At 37.9% G+C, this 21,275-nt stretch overlaps 1 protein-coding gene across 1 annotated transcript; it reads right to left on the bottom strand.

Moving 5' to 3' along the window:
- Positions 1–395: 395 nt before the first annotated feature.
- On the bottom strand, positions 396–20,377 carry TLR3 (toll like receptor 3). Its single transcript, XM_013059014.2, has 6 exons — positions 18,421–20,377; positions 13,871–15,572; positions 9,037–9,491; positions 6,931–7,122; positions 2,440–4,292; positions 396–2,202 (listed from the first exon to the last, which is right to left on the bottom strand). Exons 3-6 carry the CDS (start codon positions 9,478–9,480, stop codon positions 1,974–1,976), a joined length of 2,718 nt encoding a protein of 905 aa, XP_012914468.1. The 5' UTR covers positions 9,481–9,491; positions 13,871–15,572; positions 18,421–20,377; the 3' UTR covers positions 396–1,973.
- Positions 20,378–21,275: the final 898 nt, after the last annotated feature.

The following is a 21,275-nucleotide window of genomic DNA, read 5'->3' as shown; positions in this document are numbered from 1 at the left end:
GATGGAGTGAACAGATAATATGATGGCACCTTGAGAGCAGTCAAACAAGTCACTTTGCTCTTGGAAATTAAATAGGTCAGACAAACATCCTTTTTTGCACTTCCCTCGTTTGGAACCCCAGGGACGAGGACTCCCCCTGAGAACAATTATAAAGGACAGCTTACAGAAGTTCAGGATGTTTCTTCCTGTGTAGGTCAAACACAAGTCAAGGCTCACACCTTTTATTAGCTTGATTTATATTCAGTTAAATGGGCCATCTCTGGTGCATCTCCTCATCTAGTCAACAACTTCAAGAAAATTCAATTTAAATTGTGGCCATTTGATCAACCATCTTATAGGCAAATAAGTAAGAGAATGAAAGCCTTTTCACAAACTGATGAAACATTAATTCATAATAAAAATTCACTTAGAAATATTTTAATGAAATTGAGACCATTGATACATAGATAACATCCAAAGCACATCAAGAAAAACAGTCATTGTGAATCTTATTTTGGCATCATAAAAATTTAATTTAATTTAATTTAATTTAAGTGCTTGTTTGTTTATAGTTTATCATTCCAAAATAGAACAAGATTATTTCATGGGCAATAAACACATTTTAACACAAAATAGCTATAAAACAAGTGTCTTGTGGGCAAGGCTGATGTATAATGGGAAAGTGAAAATGAGTCCTCCGCACATTCACATTGTTGAGAGATATAGATTCTTTCGGAACCAACAATGTAGTGAATATTACTTCTTGCAAGGTTCTGTGAGCTTAGCCCTGAGAATACTGAACAATTTCATTCAAAGTTCCAAAATGTGACACCTCAAATATTCTCTAAATTTAACAAAGAGGTGCTTCTAATATAGAAATTAACTCAGCTTTATCATTTCAACCCTCTCTTATATTTAAATACCAGAACTATAAAAGTTTTAAAAAGCTCTGCTTGTCTATATCCATAATTAGATTCTTTTCATTGTAAGACAAAAATGAAATTTAAAATAATAGTCTTTCTAGAGAAGGACTAACATGTACACAGCATATTTTACATGATAATATATTTCATGTGAATGTACTATACCATGGTCATCATTAATTATATGGGATTATTTAAGATTTTGTTTATCATCATAATTTTCAAGATCAGGAGTCAAAGAATCTCAGTGGGACCAAATGATTTGACCAGGGCCATCTCCTGAGCCTGTGACTAAGAGAAAAGAGTATTTTATTTCCACAAAGCCAATCTACTAATTAATGTTCAGGAAGCAAGCCTTTCTGTAATCCTTTTTTTTTTTTTTTTTTTTTTTGGTAATACTTCTAAATCAGAGAATTGTTTCTCTAACACCTATGGCAGAAACCCAAATATCAGGAAAATATAAGTAAGTATTTATTAAAATATTTATTTTACTAAGTGATCAAAATGAACCGCAAATGTTTTCTGACCATGAATCTGTATATTAAAATGGGATTTAACACTTAACAAAATTGACAGTGAGACAGGCACCACTAAAATAAAAGCCTTCCAATTGAAAAAATACTATACCTAAGCTTTTAAAAATTGGGGTATGTATTTTAAATGTACTCTTTTATAGTTGAAATTATATTGTATCCACTAAAACCATTATCTCTTATTCTACTATGAGTTCATCCAAAAAAAATCCAAATGTAATGGTCAGAAACCTTCTCATAATTCTATATTTTCTTTAAATGAGGAATGTTTTAAAACTTCCTTAAGTTGTCTTAGACCTCAGTAACCAACTGTGCATTCGTTTGTAGAAGATATTCTTATATGTTTATTTTGGGTCCAATTAATTCAGCTGGTGATGAAAGACCAGCAATAGAGAGAGAGAAGAGACAGAATCGTGGGACAATACTCTCTAAATATGAATAAACAGGTCAACATTATTTTCAAATAAAGCCTAAATCGACCGCAAAACTTTTTAAGTTAGGAAAATTACTCCTCTGTTACCTTAGTCTTGAAATAAATTTAATGTATTGAATTTCTAGATCCAAGTGCTACTTGCAATTTATGATGAAAGGCACTTATCCGTTCTTTCTGAACCGGCCAGTTCAAGATGCAGTGCGATTTAAACATCCCTCTTCGTAAACAGAGTGCGTGGTTCAGTTTATGATCTGGAATTTCCTCAAGAAAGATCAATATAATGGAATCCAGATTTTGTTCAATAGCTTGTTGAACTGCCTGGTGCACCTTGAATCTAGGAAAAAAATTATTAAAAAATGTTATATATCAGTATACAGACTTTAACAGCCCAAAGCGTGCATATCCTCCTTAAATTTGTTTTCATCTGTCCCTAATAATCAGCTTATTTTTTAAAGAAATTTATTTTAAAAATTCTTTGAGTTGTGAGTCATAATGTAAGTATATTTAATAATATTTAAAAGCTCTATCAAAAAAATAAGTATACACTTAAAAGTTCACAATGTTCACCTACCTTTTGCATAATGGATCTTTTAATAGATTCTGTGTTATAACAAAAATAGTTTTTCTGCTTCTTTTGATGCTATTAACAATTGATTCAAGTTCAAGGACACCTGCCTCAAAGTCCCTCTCTTCGAGACAAAATTTGAGAGTTCGATCTTTTTCTTCCATTGGAGAGAAGTGTTCCCAGACCCAATCCCGATCTTTATAGGCATGAATTATATAAGCTGCATATTCAAACTGCTCTGGCTGTCTGTCTATTTCTTTGAAACCAAGAATTCGATGCACTAAAACATTCCAATAAAAAGATATCCTCCAGCCTTCAAAATGGATGAGCAGTACAAGGAAGATAAAAATCAATGAGAAACTGGTATTTATTATGAAAAAGAGTTCAAAGGGGGCACTGTCTTTGCAGGGTGATACATCAAAAAGCATCACGCGGAAACCATGATACTGAGGAGGAGTATTGCAGAGGTAATGGCTTGGTAGCTCAGAGATGTTGGTATGGGTCTTGTTAATCCAATTAACGAACCAGGCGATACTTTCACATGTACAATCAAATGGATTAAAGCTCATATCTAAATTACTTAGGTTCCTGAAGACTGGCCCAAAGACGTTCTTCTCAACCGATGTTATGAGATTCTTCTGAAGGTTCAATGACTTTAGAGATGCCTGATTATCAAAGACAGATGGTGGAAATATGTTTAAATTATTTAATCCTAAATCAAGGCTCTTTAATTCAAGCAAGTCCTTGAATGCCTCTGCTGGGATCTCATCAAAGCCATTAGACTCTAAGTTAAGAATGTGGAGGTGAGAAAGACCCTTTAGAAAATGAACAGGACCACCGGGGTTTGCATGTTTCCATAGCCTTGCTAAGTTGTTATGTTGCAAATCCAGAACTTCTAGTTTCTCAAGACCCTCCAACAGTTCAGCATTTATGTTGGCTATATTGTTGTTGCTTAGATCCAGGATAGTCAAATTCCGAAGAGGATGAAAAGGTGAAGGGAAGCTGTCCGCATTTCTAAGGGCCACTCTTCGGAGCATCAGTCGTCGGAGGCTTGGAACCAAGGCAAAAGAGTCGCTCGTCAGTTGCAGGCATTTGTTGTAGGAAAGGTAGATTTCAACGATATTTTCTAGACCTCTCCATTCTTGGCCCGTGAGCTCTTGTCCGATTTCATTAAGGCCAAGGTCGAGCACCTGTAGGTGGCCCAACCAAGAAAAAGCACCACTCTCTATTTTTGAGATTTTGTTTTTGGTTAGATTGAGTGTGACTAAAGGAGACTGAGCGAGGGACAAAAATGTTTCATTGGTTAAAGTTCTCAAACTTGCAAAGGAGTTGGAGAGACTTAAGTGCTTTAGCCTGATCAATCCCGTGAACATATTGCTTTTGATGCCTGGAAGGTTGTTGTCCCCCATGTTAAGATACTCCAAACGTTCTAGCCACTGAAAGGAAAAATCATCAATCTTGGGCTCTGACGCAAGGGAAATGCTTTGTTTAGCAAAAGAGTGTCGCAAATCCAGGTATCTCACGTTGAGAAGCCCATAAAAGGAACGAGAAAACAAATGCTCTATATTATTATACTCCAGGAAGAAATGTTCTAGATGGGGAAGCCAAGCCAGGGAATCGTTCTCAATCACTTTTAAGTTGTTGTGGGAAAGATCAAGCAAGGTGAGATTTGTGTGCTTTAGTCCAAAGAAAGTCATATTGCTGGTTCTGTACAGTTGGGAGTTACTCAGGAATAGATTCTGAATGCTTGTGTTTGACAGTTCCAAGCAAAGCTTCTCTGTGAGGCTGGGGGTCAGCTGAGCATTGTTCAGAGAGAGGCCAAATAATCTTCCAATTGCATGAAAACACCCTGGAGAGATCTAAAGTGGGGCGGGGAAAGGAAAGGAGGTTAGTCACCAAAACTCAGGGCCATCTGCATGATGCCCTTCACCGTCTTCTCCGCCTTCTTCCCTAGCCCTCCACCGCTCAGCTCCTTACTCAGGGGCATCTGCATGATGCCCTTCACCGTCTTCTCCGCCTTCTTCCCTAGCCCTCCACCGCTCAGCTCCTTACTCTCTGCCTCCTGTCCAGCCCTTGCCTTTGTGGGCCACAGCTTACCTTCCATCCATCGCGTAAGGGCCTTTTCTTTAGGGGGCCTCCCCTGACCTCCCAGTCTAGGTGAGGTTCCTAGTGCTTTCACTTGATCTCACTGAGTGTCAATGTGAGTAATGTAAGCTATTTGTAAAGTCACTGCCGGGGCAGGTCCTGTTTCGGTCCTGTTCTCATGAACACATGATAAGAACAGGTAGATTGGATTATGAAACAGTGACACACATACATACCCTTCTGCGACTCTGGGTTCCAGCCTTGCTTTTTGTCTTTCCCCTATGGTTTTTCTTCCTGACTTGACTTCATGATAGTGCCTCCAGCTCCCCGCTGCCCTGTCCCCACTCCCTCACCAGAAGCCTTGGCTGCTGTGGGACTCAGCACCAGAAGAGAGAACAGAAGGCAGGAGAGAAGGAATCCAGAGAGGGGAGTAGCCAGTGCTGGGTGGTGGTTCGACACCAGGAGAGCAAAGAGACTCTAACGCCTACCATGTCATTTGTGAGATGTTGGGCTAATGGAAGAAAAGGCAAAAATGGGGAAGAAAGGGTACTGTACCATAAGAAAAGGGAATTGGACAACGAAGCAGGAAGTTATTGTATTAATTAGGATGAACTTACATGATAGCACTATTTTAAAGCAATCAACATTGAGTTTTTGAATCATCCTTAATGATATAGAGAATGTTCATGATACAATATTACTGTTAAACAGCAGGATACACTGTTGCACAGGGAGGCCATACAGAACGGAAAAGTTGTCAAGAGCGTGGGCTCTGATCTAACACTGCCAGAAACCCAGTTCCGTCACCAGATGATCACTAGTGAGGCCTTGGGCAAGTTCCTCAACACTTCCTCATCTCAATGAGTTAGTTAAGAAAAAATAAAAATAAAAAAATAAATTATTAGATTTTGGAAAAGAACCAGTAGTGCAGTGGTTTAAGCAAGAAAGGCCTGGCACAAATAAGGTAGACACACAGATTAAGAATCACTATTCTACATAATAAAAATCAATTTGGTGTGATGTCACACCATGAATGTTATTTGCCTTTATTTTTGCACTAGTATCAGTATATAAAAATATTATTTCAATGAAAATAAAAATTTCTACGCACACAAAAAGAATAAGTTAGTTTAGGATTATATAAATATATATATATATAGATACACAGTGTATTTTGAATTTGTACTCTGAAATCCACTTGCTGTTGTTTTTCTTATTATTACTTGGAGAAAAGCTGGAGATAAAAATACCCAAATGCTGGGGTGCCTGGGTGACTCAGGAGGTTAAGCCTCTGCTTTTGGCTCAGGTCATGATCTCAGGGTCCTGGGATCGAGCCCCGCATCGGGCTCTCTGCTCAGCGAGGAGCCTGCTTCCTCCTCTCTCTGCCTGCCTCTCTGCCTACTTGTGATCTCTCTGTCAAATAAATAAATAAAATCTTAAAAAAAAATACCCAAATGCTAACACTGGCTGTCTCTGGACTGTGGACTTTTAGATGATTTTTATCCCCCCCATTATTTACATATTTTATAAAACTTCTACAATAAATGTTCTAAATTTTAAAAAATGCTGTTCAAAACTTAGTATGAGTATTGCACAAAATGTTCATTTGTTGTTTGTTTATATTTTATTATCTCAGAACCAATACACAGCCCATTTTTATTCTGAAAATTAATACAGCTTTTAAAAATCTGACTTAGTTTATGGCTTCCAATATTCTTATTCTCAGCCTCTAAAGGAATAAAATACAGATATATCTGTATATGAAAGTAGTTAATGAATTGAATATCATGGATCAAAGAGAAGGTCAGTTAGTTATATTCCATTATAAGAGGATTTTTATAATAATCTAATGCTAGTTATCATTTATGGAGCACTTACATGCCAGGTACTGCTAAATTCGTTACCATACAGCCTATGACATAGTGTTATTATACCAGTTCTATAGCTGGGGAAGTGGAGCATAAAGAACTTGAATAATTTGTCTGATTACACAATTATTAGGACAGAAGCGGAGCTAGCTAACCCAACTCTAAAGACTGTGCTCTTAACCATCATGCTATTTTAATTCTTTCAGAGATTTTGTGGGATAAATAGTACCGTTTCCACTTTACAAATGAGGAGAGGTTTAGTAGGTTCTCCAAGATCCAAGTACTGGTGTATAATTGGAACAGGGGCTGTAACCCATTTCTGTCAGACAGCAGAGCCCCAGCCCCTAACTGCTATCAGAGTCTCTCTTTTTGTGACAATGACATCAAATGGCTCCAAGCAGGAAGTATGAAGGATTTCTGGGAGACATGGCAAACATGATCACCCCTTTCTCTAGGGAATCTTTAAATTCGTATCCACGTGACACAGTTAGGGACTGTCCACACTTAAAGGTAGAACACAAAATAATTTTACCTTACTTCTTACCTCTTTAATTGGATTTGATGACAACTCTAATTTCTTTAAAGAAGAATTACCAAGGAAATCAAGTTCTTCAGGTCTCAGTACTTTAATTTTATTATTTGATAACAGAAGCTCTTGGAGATTTTCCAGTTGGAGCTGACTTCCTAATTTAGTAGACGACAAACCATTATGAGATAGATCTAATTTGATTAAATTCTGAGAAAGAAAAAAGATGAATATAAGTTAGAGTCTGGCCTCCAAAAATAGCTCCTTTAAATGTACCTGAATCTTAGAAATAACTTAGAAGTAACAGCAAAATATCACCTATTATTCTATAGAAAACTGACAGTAAGAGTAATAAAAAATCTTTGTTCCTTCCATGTTGATGCGAGTGGTGGGTATTCATCCTTTCTGATGGCTGGGTAAAGCAGAGAAAGACAATTGTCACATGGTTTTGCTCATATGTGGACCATAAGGAATAGCACAGAGGACATTAGGGGAAGGAAGGGAAAACTGAAGGGGGAGAAATCAAAGGGAGAGGTGAACCGTGAAAGACTACAGACTCTGGGAAACAAAGTGAGGGTTTCAGAGGGGAACGAGATAGGGAGAGGGGGTCGCCTGGTGATGGGTATTAAGGAGGGCACATGCTCTAATGAGCACTGGATGTTATACACAAATAATGAATCATTGAACACTACATCAAAAACTAATGATGTACTGTATGGGGACTAACATAACCAAAAAAAAAAAAAAAAAGAAAGAAAGAAAAAAAATCTCTGTTGTGATTGAAAATACCATTGTTGCAAAGGCTTTGTTTCTTACTGCAAGAATCATTTCAAGAAGAATAGTTTTATTTCTCTTAACAAAATAAAAGGACTTAAGCTCATTTATTCATGATATAAGGAGTATTCATAATAATAATTTCTTTACGATGTAAGGAATATTCTTGTGGCTTACCAAGCACAGGGTGTCATGCATCAGCCTTGAAACTAAACAGAAAAAAAGAAGAAAAAATTTTCTTCTTAAAGAAGTATGAGTAGAACTTTGATGTCCATGAAATCCTAAAAAGATTTTTATGTTGAGAAAGATTGGTAGTTATGTAAGTTTTGCATCATGACTAGTACAGAATATTCATTTTAGTTTGTTTAGTGGGTGCTGTGGGACATTTTACCACCCTTATGCTACATTTTAACACATAAAGTTCTACTCAGGTGAAGGTAATGTAAAGCCGAGATATATTAGGGCAGAATCTTATGTAACACATAATAAACAGAGTAAGAATTTTATTTATGTTTTAAAAATAAAAGAACATTTTGCCAAAGATTACTCTAACCAGATTTTGAGGACTTGGTGTACATGACAAATCATCCACTTCAGCATCTAGGGAGGCACAAGAAAGAATTTTCAAATCACTGGCAAGCAAGTCATTTTATAAATGTTTCTAAGCATATTTAAGTTTGTACACTAATTTTGGGACATGAGGTCAAAGAATGCCAAATTTTTTCCAGGTCCATAAAATGAACGAGACCGGGTTTTAAAAATGGCTTTGGTTTAAGAAAAGTGCTTAATAATTCTCTCAGATTGAGAGACAATAACTTACATTTTCCCAGATGCAAAAGTCAACTAAAGTACTGGGGGAAAAAAAAAAGATGGTGGCCATTGGTAAAGCATTATTGTAAAGAGATTTCGTAAATCAAGAGTACATAATTTTTTACTGAACAATTTGCTTTATCTATCAATTTGTTAACTTCATTTAAGTCAGAATTTGGATATGGCTTTTTTTTTTTTTTTTTTTTACTGCAGGTAATTTATTTGCTCTTTTCCTTGTGGTATATTCTGATTCTTCTCTGGTTATGACAGATCAGATTCTTTTTTCATCTCTACCTCTTGTACCTAAGTTGAATTTTTAATGGGAGGGAGCAAGAGAGGCAAAGTTCCTTAAAATTAAGGCTGAAATTGATTTAAGATGCTATTTTCCCTTTTGAAAACATTTTCAAACATAAATGGCCATACTTGCATGGGAGGTCCCCCTCTTTCCACTTGAGTGAGATTGGTTTTCTTACTCTTCACCTTGATATTGAGATGACATATTTTAAATTTCTTATAGGGAGATGAACCTTTCCATCTTACCTTCAGGCTTTGAAAGGGATTGTTTTGAATATTCTTGATGGAATTGGACATTAGGTGGAGTTCTGTCAAGTTCATACAGAAGACAAAAGTTTGGTCGGAAAGGTGAGATAGCTCATTGTGTTGGAGGTTCAAACTTTCCAGCAGGGGGAGTTTTTGGCACAATTCTGACTCCAGTTTTGAGATAGAGTTGTAGCCTCCATCCAAGATAGTAAGTTGGCTATATCTTGTAAAGTTGGCAGCTGGTAATCTTCGGAGCTGATTATGAGTGAGATTCAACACTGTTATGTTTGCCGGGAGGTCATCAGGCACTTGAGTCAACTTCAGATGACTGCAGTCAGCCACTTCGTGTCTAACGACACATTTATGGGTAGAGGATGTACAGAGAACCCACAGGGACAGCAGTCCCCAAAAGAAGTAGATATGAAAAGGTGAACTCTGGTTCATGTTTCTCCCCTCTAAAAGAAACGTAAACAAGTAAGAGACAACATTAGTAACATAGGCTTTCATAGGTATTGGTATATTCTTTGAAAAACAGATAACCAAAAGTGACTATATATGATCTTTTTACTCACAACTTCTACAGAATACAAGCATCTATTCTATAATCAATATTTCAAATGGAAATAATTCAAATAGCACAGAAGTACAAAAATGGAGCATACAAACTCCCTCTTCACTTTTCACCTTTACCCCAGTTTCAATGCAGCGTCTTTAAAATTTTTTTTAAAATTTAAATTCAGTTAATTAATATATAATGTGTTATTGGTTTCAGAGGTAGAGGTCAGTGATGCATCAGTCTTACATAACACCCAGTACTCATTACATCACGTGCCCTCCTTAATGTCCATCAGCCAATTACTCCATTCACCATCCCCATCCCCTCCAGCAACCCTGTTTGTTTTCTGTGATTAAGAGTCTCCTACATTTGTCTCCTTCTCTGATTTTGTCTTGTTTTATTTTTTCCTCTTTTCTCCTGTGAAATTCTGTTTTGTTTTAAATTCCACATACGAGTGAGATCACATGATAATCGTCTTTCTCTGATCGACATATTTCACTAAGCATAATACCCTCTAGTTCCATCCACATCGTTGCAACTCAATACAGTGTCTTGTTGAAAGAAACAGGATACATGATTTCATTTCTATAACACCAAGATCAATTAGCTTCTTAATCATACTCTTGGGTAAATGGCCGGTTTGGAGGGATATCTCTGACACCTTCTCTTGGGTTATCATCTTGGAATCCATTCCACCATGTTCCTGGGTTAACGTCACTATGGTGGATTTCAGTACCTTCTTTCTTGAAATATTTTTTTTTGACCAAAGTATCTGCTTGAGTAGCTCTTCTTCCTCTTTCCCCAAAATATTTACAGGAGGTTTTACCTATCTATCTTTCTTTTTTTTTTTTTTTTAGATTTTTAAATTTATTTATTTGACAGAGAGAGAGAGAGACATCACAAGTAGGCAGAGAGATAGGCAGAGAGAGAGGGGGAAGTAGGCTCCCTGCTGAGCAGAGAGCCCAAGGAAGGGCTTGATCCCAGGACCCTGAGACGATGACCTGAGCCGAAGGTAGAGGTTTAACTCACTGAGCCACTCAGGTGCCCCGAGGCTTTATCTTTTAGCTTCTGAAATACCTGTTTTTGTTCTTTTGTCATATGATTTTGATGTGTAGGCTATTTGAGGCTTGGAATACTTTTTTAAAATTAAGTGTTTTTGTTTTATTTTGTTTTTTGACAGAGATCACAAATAGGCAGAGAGGCAGGCAGAGACAGAGGGAAAGGGAAGCAGGTTACTTGATGAGCAGAGACCCCGAAGCGGGGCTCAATCCCAGGACCCTGGGATCATGACCTGAGCCGAAGGCAGAGGCTTAACTCACTGAGCCACCCAGGTGCCCTGTCAGTTCTATGCCAATACCCTGTTGTTTTGATTACCATGGCCTACAGTAAACCTTGAATTCCGAAGTGTAAATCCTTCCATTTGTTATTCGTTTCCTAGGTTTTTTTTTTTTTTCCGTGCCACAGTTGATGGGAATTATTTGAAATAGTTTTACTTATTATTTAATTAATTATTCCTCCTAACTGGAGTATACAGTTACAATAGTAGAGGACACATTGTCTTTACTCTGTACTGCTTTACCTGCATCTAGAAAAGTGACTAGACCATATCGAATGTTGGATAAATACATGTTGACTGAATAGCTTTCCCTGGGCAGTTAATCAGCTCGAGAAAACCTCTCTTACCTCCGTCAATGGTCCCAACTTTATTTTGGTGGGATATATGTCTAATGTGATAGTCTCTGGTACGATCAATTACCTAGTTTCACTTTCAGATATTTAAAAATATCAAATACATCTTCAATGTATGGAGCCGGATCAATAAAAATGATAATTAAATAAGTTAGTTTTCCGTAGATCTAAAAGTCATGTCACAAGAAGAATTCCAGAAAAGTTTTAAATAATAAAATCATTTTAGAGGATTAATTGTAAGAAAATAGAACTAGTGCAAGTATTTATAATTGTTCTAATTGGCTTTTAAAACATAGTGATTTTACTTTTTTTTTTTAGATTTTATTTATTTATTTGACACACAGAGAGAGATCACAAGTAGGGAGAGAGGCAGGCAGAGAGAGAAGGGGAAGCAGGCTCCCCGCTGAGCAGAGAGTCCGATGCGGGACTTGATCCCAGGACCCTGGGATCATGACCTGAGCGGAAGGCAGAGGCTTAAACCACTGAGCCACCTAGGTGCCCAATAGTGGTTTTACTTTACTTCTATTCTAATCTAGTTCTCAGAGATAGAAGAAAAGTCTGTTTCTATTAATTATTTTATGGCCTTTATAATACTGGCATTAAGTATTGTGAAAGCCATACCCAATTTTTATATTTATAGGCTATGACAAAGATCACAGCCCAACTAGGAGGCCCCTCACCAAACTACTCAGGTACATGAAAACTTTAGAGCTGAAAATGAATACATTCTGGAAATCAGGGACTAACTTCCCAAATCTGACCTCTCTGAAATCCTCCCAAACCTCTCTTCCTTGTACTATAAGTGCTTCTACTTCTATTTACAACTCACACAAACAGTGCTGCAATATAGTCTCCTCCTTGTCTGGGTGACATTTCTCTGTTTTAGAATGGAAATAGAGATCAAAATTACTGAAAAGGACTAATCTATTTACAAAGAATATCTCTGAAGGACTGAAAGACATTCCCAGATCTGAAAATACATTCATCACATGGAAAGGTACATCACCAAATGGTACGTAGGAAGAGTGAAAAAGGAAAATCCACAGAGTGAATCTTACGAAACTTCAGAATTGTGACCATTTGAAAGAAAAAAAAAATCTTAAAACCTTCAAAGGGGAACATATGATCAATTACTTCCAAATGAAGAAGTACTTTTCATTAGCAACATCAGCCACTAGAAAACAATCGTGATGAGCTTTCAAAATGATCAGGGGAAACAATTTTGAACCTAAAATTTCATTTCTGCCTGAACAACTCAAGATAAGGGGCAAAGCATTTTGAAATATGCAAAGATTCAGTAAGTTTATAACTATGCAAACTGTATGCAAAAATTATTCTGGAATTTGCTTCAGGGAAATAAATGAGAATACAGTTAGAGGATGAAGCAGACAGGAAAAAATTGCTATTGTATGAGACAGAAGCAAAGAAAGCTAAAAAGATGGAAAATAGACACTCAGTGGGTCTTGCAATTTTAGAAAGGCCTTTCAGGGTGCATAGAATTACATGTGTCTGTCTAAGTGAGAGATAATATTGCATCATGATGAAGACATTTGGTCTGGAACCAGACTGGTTGGGAGTTAGAGCTAATCCCTGCTTAGTTTGGATTCTCCGTTTTGGTTCGTACACTTCATAATATTTTCTCCCCGTGAGTGTATACAGATAACACCTAACTGCAGACACACACCAACACACAATCCTATTGTGAAACTGCAAGGTAACTTCGTGAGCTCCTCCTGCTCCAGGCTGACTCGGATTTCCTCCGACTCACCTGCATTTACCAGTGCTGTGGGGAATGATCCTTCTGATCTTCCTATACATCTCAACGCCTATCCACTTGTCACTTTCCTCTACTTTCCTTTATGAGGCCAAAGAAAACCACTTTTGTACTCCCAGGAGCACCTGAAGTGTTTTCTCCTTTTCAAGCACAATATCACAAAATGCCAGCTCCTGTCTCCTTTCTGGCCAACAAATCTGAGAAAAGGAGAGAAATTCTTTCAAGCTCACAGGGCTCTGTAACTTTAAGACAAAGATACGATTTAATTAATTAATTAATTAATTAATTTGAGAGAGAAAGGGCACCTCAGCGGGGGGTTGGGGAGGGGAGACAGGCAGACAGAGGGAAAAGCAGACTCTCCACTGAGCAAGGAATCCCAAACCGGGCTTGATCCCAGAACCTGATCTGGGATCATGACCTGAGCCAAAGGTAGATGCCTAACCAACTGAGCCAGCCAGGTCCCCCCAAAGATATGATTTTTTATTTTTTTAAAAGGCTATTGCAAAATGATCTCCATAAATTTCCTAACGTGCTTTTCCACGTCCGGAAATCCACAAAGGAAAAAAAAAAACCTCATTATTGTACAAAAGTATTGGATTATGTTAATTATAAATTCCTGCTTTTATATGTACTCTAAGTTACGATACACTTCTCCCCACACCTCTGTCATCTCGCTTTCCTTCTCTTCTCCTGTTGATTCTGACTCGATTTCAAGCACCAGATCAAAGAAAGACCAAAGAATGCTGAAACCGACGTGCAGTCCCAGCTCTAGCCAACAGGACAGACCGGATCCCAGTAAGATTTTAAAGATCTACCTTCATTTACTCTGATAACAGCTGGCCGTTCCTTTTTTCATTAGTCCAAATCCAGTCGTTTCCTCCAGGGACGGGCAGCATATTTGCTGCAATCTCGAAAGTGAAACTAAAAAGGGGTGGGGGGGAAGGCAAGCTTCTTACAGTTCTTGGATTCTAACAAGGGCACAAAGGGAAAAAAAGCACATATCACATATCAGCAAGAGAAATACTAAACTGCTTCTCAAAAAATGTCTTGCTTTTCTGCTTTGGGTACAGTCCCTTGGGTTTTACTAAAAGGGTCACAGATTTAGCAACAGAGAAGTTAAAAAAAGTGGGAGCTCTGTTGGTGTGGGCAGGGCTAGTACTCTAGAGGTTAAGCCGGTATCTGTGAGTGATTTCCTCTGTTTTTTTCAGAAGACTGATGCAGAACTGTCGGAACCTAGTAGTGCCGTGGTTGGAGTGAGAAAAAACCTCAATCCCTAATCAAAGCTGAATACTTTCACTTCCCTTATCTTCTTAGCAACCCAGGAAGATAAGTAATGTGAACATTAGCCTTTTTATCCAAGGAGACACCTAGTTCACAGCAGCGGAACTGCTCAAAGGTGCAAAGCCAAAAGCCAGTCCTAACTCGTGCTACTCGTTTCCATAATCAGAGCCTGTTAGGGAGCAAACACGAACACAAAGAAGTCCATTTTCACCAGCTGGTTCTCAACAAGCTTTCCTGACTAGTTAAAGGAATGTGCTTGTCAGGGAAAGGACACATTTCCCGTTATTGATATAATAGGATATAATGTTACCAACCATATTGTTATATAGCAAAATAGAACACTCAGAAGAGACTGTAGAGACCACCTAATTTAACTCCCTTGTTTGAGAAATGAGGAAATAGCACGATGAGGGATTTGCCAAAGGCTATACCAAAGTTACTTCGTTATTCAAACAACTTTAGAAATAAAACAGCTTGGATCAGTTGAAACATGCCCGGAGCTTGACTTGATTGAAGAAATGAGGGCAAGAAAATAGGTCTGTATCATGAAGCAAAATGTCTTCTCCTTGGGTCTCAGTCTTAGTTGGAACCCTCTGATGGTCACTGGGCTCATGGTCGTGCTTTTTTGATTTTTCACTTATCTATAATATAATACCATAAGCAGACAATTGCCCTGAGTAAACCATGGTCCCTCACATCTACCTATTGCAACATGCGGTAGAACATTAATAGTATTCCAAAAGTTTCTTCTCTGTGAGCTCCTTGAAGCCGAACATGGTATGATCTCTGTATTACAACTCTCCAGCCACTCTTCCATGGTAAGCTGGTTCTCTGGCCTCCAATGAACCAGGCTCCTCTTCAGTATTCAGACTTCTGCATGTTTTTTTCCCACATTGACGTTGGGCTTGGCTATGTGACTAGAGTTGGCCAATAGGACATCATTAAGCATGAAGTGAGCCAAGACTTGATAAGCATTTGTACATGGGCACTTAACACTTTTCCTTTCAGAACTCAGTTGCTGTGTGGTTAAAAGCCCAACCTAGCCGTCTGCAAAGGCAACATGGAGGAGAACTAAAAGTCTGGCCAACAACTCCACTGATCACCTAGGAGACAACCAGCCTCAACTTGCTGTCCAGTAAGTAATGAGTGAGCCATATGGGGAGTAGATCTAATTCCAGTTGAGTCACATGGAGAAGATGCCACACAGAGCAGAAATAAGTTTTCCCCAGGTAGGTCCTGCCAAAATTATGGAAGAGTAAACAAATAAATGACTATTGTCCCCAAATTTGAGTGTTTATGTTATGTATCATTAGATAAGTGAAACACATTCCCTCTATAATCTGACACACCCATCTCTTATGCTTTATGACTCTGTGGGCATACTAAATTTTCCATAACGTTGATTGAATTAATGAATGGATTTTTCCAAATACTTATTGATCATCCCATAATGCAACAGTTTACATCCAGATATTACTAGTCCTTAATTCTTGCTAGCTTCTGAATACTTCACAAGTTAGTTTCTCTCCACTGTACATTCCTTGGTTATGCATTAACTTATTTAGCTATTATGGTGGTAGGTGCTATAGTGACAAAGCTCATTTTTCCCCTTTTAAGAGAATTAAATCAAAGTTGTGATATATGCCCATAAATACAAGTCCAGTATTTATTGGTATTTTGTAGCATGCTAGATCAGCAAATCTCAGAATATAAATGAAGCTGCATTATTCCCAGGGGAGCCAAGATCTATAGAATTCTAGAAGCCAAAGTCCTTTAAATTTACTAAATTTTTATTGATTTTACTAAAATCTATATATTTTATAGTTTCTTCCTTCAACTTGAGTGAGCACTTGTTAATGAAAATTGAGTAAGATAGTATATGCAAAGAGCCTGAAAGAATGGTTTGAGAAAAAACAGCAAATTTCAGAGTCTGGCAGTTATAAGCCAAAAGTAATCAGTAACTTATTATTTACAAATTTATGGAACTAAAGACCCTCTGTCCTTTTCTGCCTGCTCCTAGTAATAATTCTTAATAAATTAGACATTGTTTTTAAGTGACAATTGCAGCCTTTTTAATGCTAGGCAAAGAATTTTTTGATGATTGATAATGTATAATCACTAGGAAATCTATTCACTTTATCTTAAGATTTGTAAAGGAAGGTTTAATGATGATTTTCATAATCATCAGCATCTATAAAACTAGACTATTGAAGGCTATATGAGACACTGTCTACAATTTTCCATATAAATTAATTTAGACATGAAGATAGCATCATTGCAATTTCTGACAACATATATGGAGAGCTGAAATTATGGGGAAAATGGACTATGTGAAAAGACAAGCTAATATTAGACAAAATAATTATACTATTGCCAGATTCTACAAGGTCCAAATAGAGAACTAATTATTGAGGAATATTTAAATTTGGGTCAGCACCAAATAGCCAATTGCCAGGGAGCTGTTGGGAATTTAAGAGTCTATATCATGCACAGGTTTTATGTCACATGGTTCTTACGAATTTTTGCAATAAATTGGACTTAGTCAGTCTTCCCTGTGTCAACAAGAAACCAAAGTAAGGCTATACCTTTTCATCAGTAAAATTTCTCATGGGTTTGTAATGTGATTAATGTACTATGGACCCACTTAAAGAGTTAAGTTTGCCTCAAGCACTAGGTAAACAGGCATTTTAAATTGTGCTCACTGGTCTCCCTTCATAGCCTCCTTTTGGAAAGGACATGATCCTACTCCGTATCATCAGAAAATCTAGCAGGCATTTCTTGCTCTTCTTTTGGTTTCTGAACTCTTTCTCTAGCATAAAGGTACAGTTCCTCTTACCAATGTCATTTCCATTTCTGCTCATTGACTTCAGCTGTTTTAAATTAAGCTCATCCAGACAACAAATTCAGCAAGAACTTTGACAAGGGAGGAAATCACACTATGTCCTTTCCACTACTCTAACACATACTGAATAAAATTAAACTTGAACTTCCCTTCTGAAAAAGGAAATCAGCATCTGACACATGGAGCTTCTGGTTTAACATAAAGTTACTTATTTAGTAATTTTTCAAGGTCGTTGCAAAGTGGTGATAGCTTTCAGTCTCTTATAAATCTGTGAAGTCCTTTAGAATGAATGGGGGCTCACTCTCCTTTATCGACAGTGTCATGATACGGCTAAGGGCTCTTCAAACTCTATGCCTTGAATTTAATATTATGTATTAAGATAAAAAATAAAATTCTAGACCCAACTTCATTTTCATTCTATACTTTAAACATCTTAATTAAATTTGATAAGCTGCTGTCCCCTAGGTATCCAAGGAATGGTGTCATAAATGAGAGACAAAACCAATCACACTTAATACTTAAGAAATTTCAAAGTATCAACAGCAACTAATAACTTACTGTAATCAAATTGAACTGGTCTTTGGTGAGAACTAATGCTCATGTAATTGATCCCCATTTTATAATGCAAAATTTGAACCAACAGGGAAAATTAAAAAGCAAGCTCAGAGTTGGAAAGGCTGGGCAATTGTTTTTAACCACACTTCTTGATTCCCACCTAAGAGGAAGCTTAATCTGTTTCATGAGATGGTTTATAATAAGAATATGGGAACTGGTCCTTAAAAAGTGAGAAGTAAAAGTGGAAGAAAGGTGGGGCAAGGAAAAGTTTCCTGTGATAAAGATATGGAGCTAAGAAACACAAACCTAACAAAGTTTAGAAGGCTCCAGTACAGAGTTTATGGCCAATATAAAATACTAGTCTTATTCTTTACTTTATGTAGAAATAAGCCCATATAAGAGTTGAGTATACACTTTAACTTCATCAAAAGAAATTTTTTGCCTGATATGTTGTGTGATATCAGCAAAATGGTGTGATATCAGCAAAGGGTATGATATCCGCAAAATGCCAAACTAGAAAGTTTCAATCCCTTATTTCATGAAAATATCAAAAAACAAGAAACTAATTTAGTTAATGTTACAGTAGCTGTGAAAAAACAGCCAAAGATCTACAGTAACCAAGTGAATTCCCTGTCAATAAAAATGTACCTTAAAAATGATAGGAAATTTCATGGAAATTTTACTCACCATTTCCCTACTCCCTCGTAGCTCAGCACAGTCTTCATCTAGAAGGGGCAGCAACCAAATTCCCAGCTGCAGATCAAACCTACTGGCAATGTTATACCCATTTTGGGGGCTTCCTAAAGGACTAGTTTTCTCATCTAACTCAAATCTCAGTCTAGGGGAAAAGCAGGAGTCAGTGTTTGTGAAAGCTTCAGAAAGATTGTATATACAGAGCACCTGAGGCAAAAGATGACACGTGGGGACATACAATAGACCAGGTAGGGCCCTCAGGAGAAGCTGGAATGAGACTCTTTGGGATTTTAAGACATTCAAAAATAGCCACGTTTATGGAGGAATTGAGAGAGCCACACAGAAAAGACCTGAGTGGACTTTGAGCTTTTATCTTGGGCATATCCCTAAGCTCAGAACACATAGACCCAATTGGTGAGCTCTGCCCCATACAGAGCTGGTTTCCAAGGACTGGGAGAGGTTGCTATTTTTTTCAAATGCCTGATTTTCAAATAGAAGTCATAAGGCATACAGAGAAGCAAGAAAACACGGCCCATTCAAAGAAACAATATAAATCTCCAGACATTCTCCTTGAGAAAACACAGACATTGGATTTACTAGGCAAAGACTTGAAACCAGCTTTCTTAAATATGCTCAAAGAGCTAAAGGAATGGGAGGAGAGGAAGATAGGGCCCCAGTGGGAGGACCGTAGGCTCATCTCACCTCACAAACACAACTAGATAACGACCATATTGTCCTAAATACATCAGAAGTCTACCTGAAGATTGACAGAACAAACTCCGCAACTAAAGGGAGAGAAGAGCCACGCTGGTGAAGGTAGGAAGTGCAGGGATGTGGTTTAGGAGAGAAATGGATCAGTGATACTTCAGAGGGGAGGGAGCCATGGTCACAGAGAAGGGTGAAAGGGTGAGAGGGGGTTAGAGAGAGAGAGAGAGAGAGGAACACACAGGGGAATGTACAAGGAGAACATTTCCCCAAAGCTGTTATCTTAGAAAATGAGAGGGGTTGAATTTCCTGAGTTCTTGCAAGCAGCAGAGCCTAAAGTCTAGAGTTTTAAAGGTCAGCAGATTTGGCTGAGAGAGAGCCCTAATGGCACAGCACTGCTCCTGGAGAGATGGCAACTGAACAATCCAAGGGCATATGGCTTGGGAGCACTGAACTGAGAAGCACCTAAGGCACACAGCAGAGAGAGTATTCACTATTCTGGGAGGGCTTTCCTGAGAGGCAACATTCACAGAGACTCCTCCCCAGGAACAAAGGGGCTGGCTGGTGCCAATTCCTTCCCCCACACGTCAGCATAAACACAGAACCACATGACAGAAGCAGCTCGGTGCCAACACTGGTTGCCTAACTTGGTTTCACCAAATCCCAAACCTCCATGTTCTTCTGGAACTGCCTTTCTCAGTCAAGCTTGTCTCATTCCCAGTGTGGTAGTCCCATCCCCTAGAAGATTAGCACAAACACTTACCTACACCACCTCTCCCAGCTGGAGTTCTGTAGGGCCTCAGTTCTGGTGGAGTTAGTGTTAGGTCTCATTTAACAAGCAATCCAGAGTATACCTTGTTAAAACTGGCCACATTTAGGCCAAGGAGCAAATGCCCACTGTGGGCAAAGAGACCTTTTGCAGATGATTGCTCTGAAGGATAGAAGAGCCAGACACAATATCATAGTTCACACACACAGTGGAGACACTCCCTGAAGAGCTAGACCCTGGGAACTACATGACTTCTTCATTAGGCCATTACTTTCAGGAGCAGGAGACATAACTAGCTTTTCTTACAGAATAAGGCGGAGACTTAGACAAAATGCCAAAATGGAGAAATTTACCCCAAATGAAAGAACAAAAATAAGGCCACAGCCAGAGATCTAAAAGAGACAGATAGAAGTAACATGCCTGAAGGAAATTTAAAGAACCAATCATGGACACCTGAGTGGCTGAGTCGATTAAGCATCTGTGTTTAGTTCAGGTCATGATCCCGGGGTCCTGGGGATTAAGTCCTGCATCAGGTTCTCTGCTCAGTGGGGAGTCTGCTTCTCCCTCTCCCTCTGCTGCTCTCTCCCTGTCAAATAAATAAATAAAATCTTAACAAAAAATAAAGCAACAGTTGTAAGGATACACACTGGGCTTGAGAAAAGAGTAGAAGACATCTTTTACCACAGAGATAAAAGAGTTAAAAAAGAATCAGTCATAAATGAAGAAAGCAGTAGGTGAGATTGGAAACAGGTCAATATAATGAACAACAGGCTGGAAGAAGCAGAGGAATGAATTAGTGATATAGAGGACAAAAAATGGAAAAGTAATGAAGCTAAACAAAAGAGAGAAAGAATAAGGAACATGAAAATAAACTTAGGGAACTCAGTGATTCCATCAAATGTAATAATAATTGTATTATAGGACTCTCAGATGAAAAAGAGAGGAAAGGGGCAGAAAATTTATTTTACAGAATAATAGCAGAAAACTTCTTGGGAAAGAAAACTCTTGGGAAGGAAACATACATCTAGAGAATTCCCATCAAAATCAACAAAAGCAGGACAACAACAAGACATATTGTAATTAAATTTGCAAAATATTGTGGTAAAGAAAAAAAATATTAAAAGTAGTAACACAAAAGAAGACAGTAACATACAAGGGGAAAAACCATAAGGCTAGCTGGAGATTTCCTACCAGAAACATGGCAAGTCAGAAGAGAGCCGCATGACATACTCAAAGTGCTGACTGGGAAAAACCTGCATCCAAGAACAATCTAGCCAGCAAGGCTCTTATTCAGAGTAGAAGGAAAGGTAAAGAGTTTTCCAGAGGAACAAAAACTAAAGGAGTTCATGACCACTAAATCAGCCCTGCAAGAAAA

Source organism: Mustela putorius, unplaced genomic scaffold, assembly GCF_011764305.1.
Source record: "Mustela putorius furo isolate JIRA1106 unplaced genomic scaffold, ASM1176430v1.1 tig00003932_pilon_pilon_pilon:0A:0A, whole genome shotgun sequence".
Classification (NCBI taxonomy): domain Eukaryota; kingdom Metazoa; phylum Chordata; class Mammalia; order Carnivora; family Mustelidae; genus Mustela; species Mustela putorius.
The sequence above is the reverse complement of the archived record's forward strand: the minus strand, read 5'-3'. Positions and strand labels throughout refer to the sequence as shown.

Excerpts from the sequence above, each read along its gene's own strand:
- TLR3 (XM_013059014.2), bottom strand. The coding sequence starts at position 9,480 with ATGAACCAGAGTTCACCTTTTCATATCTACTTCTTTTGGGGACTGCTG. Across the intron at positions 7,123-9,036 it reads ATCCCTTTCAAAGCCTGAAG|AATTTAATCAAATTAGATCT; the intron begins GTAAGATGGAAA and ends TTTCTTTCTCAG. Across the intron at positions 2,203-2,439 it reads AAAGATCCATTATGCAAAAG|ATTCAAGGTGCACCAGGCAG; the intron begins GTAGGTGAACAT and ends TTTTTTTCCTAG.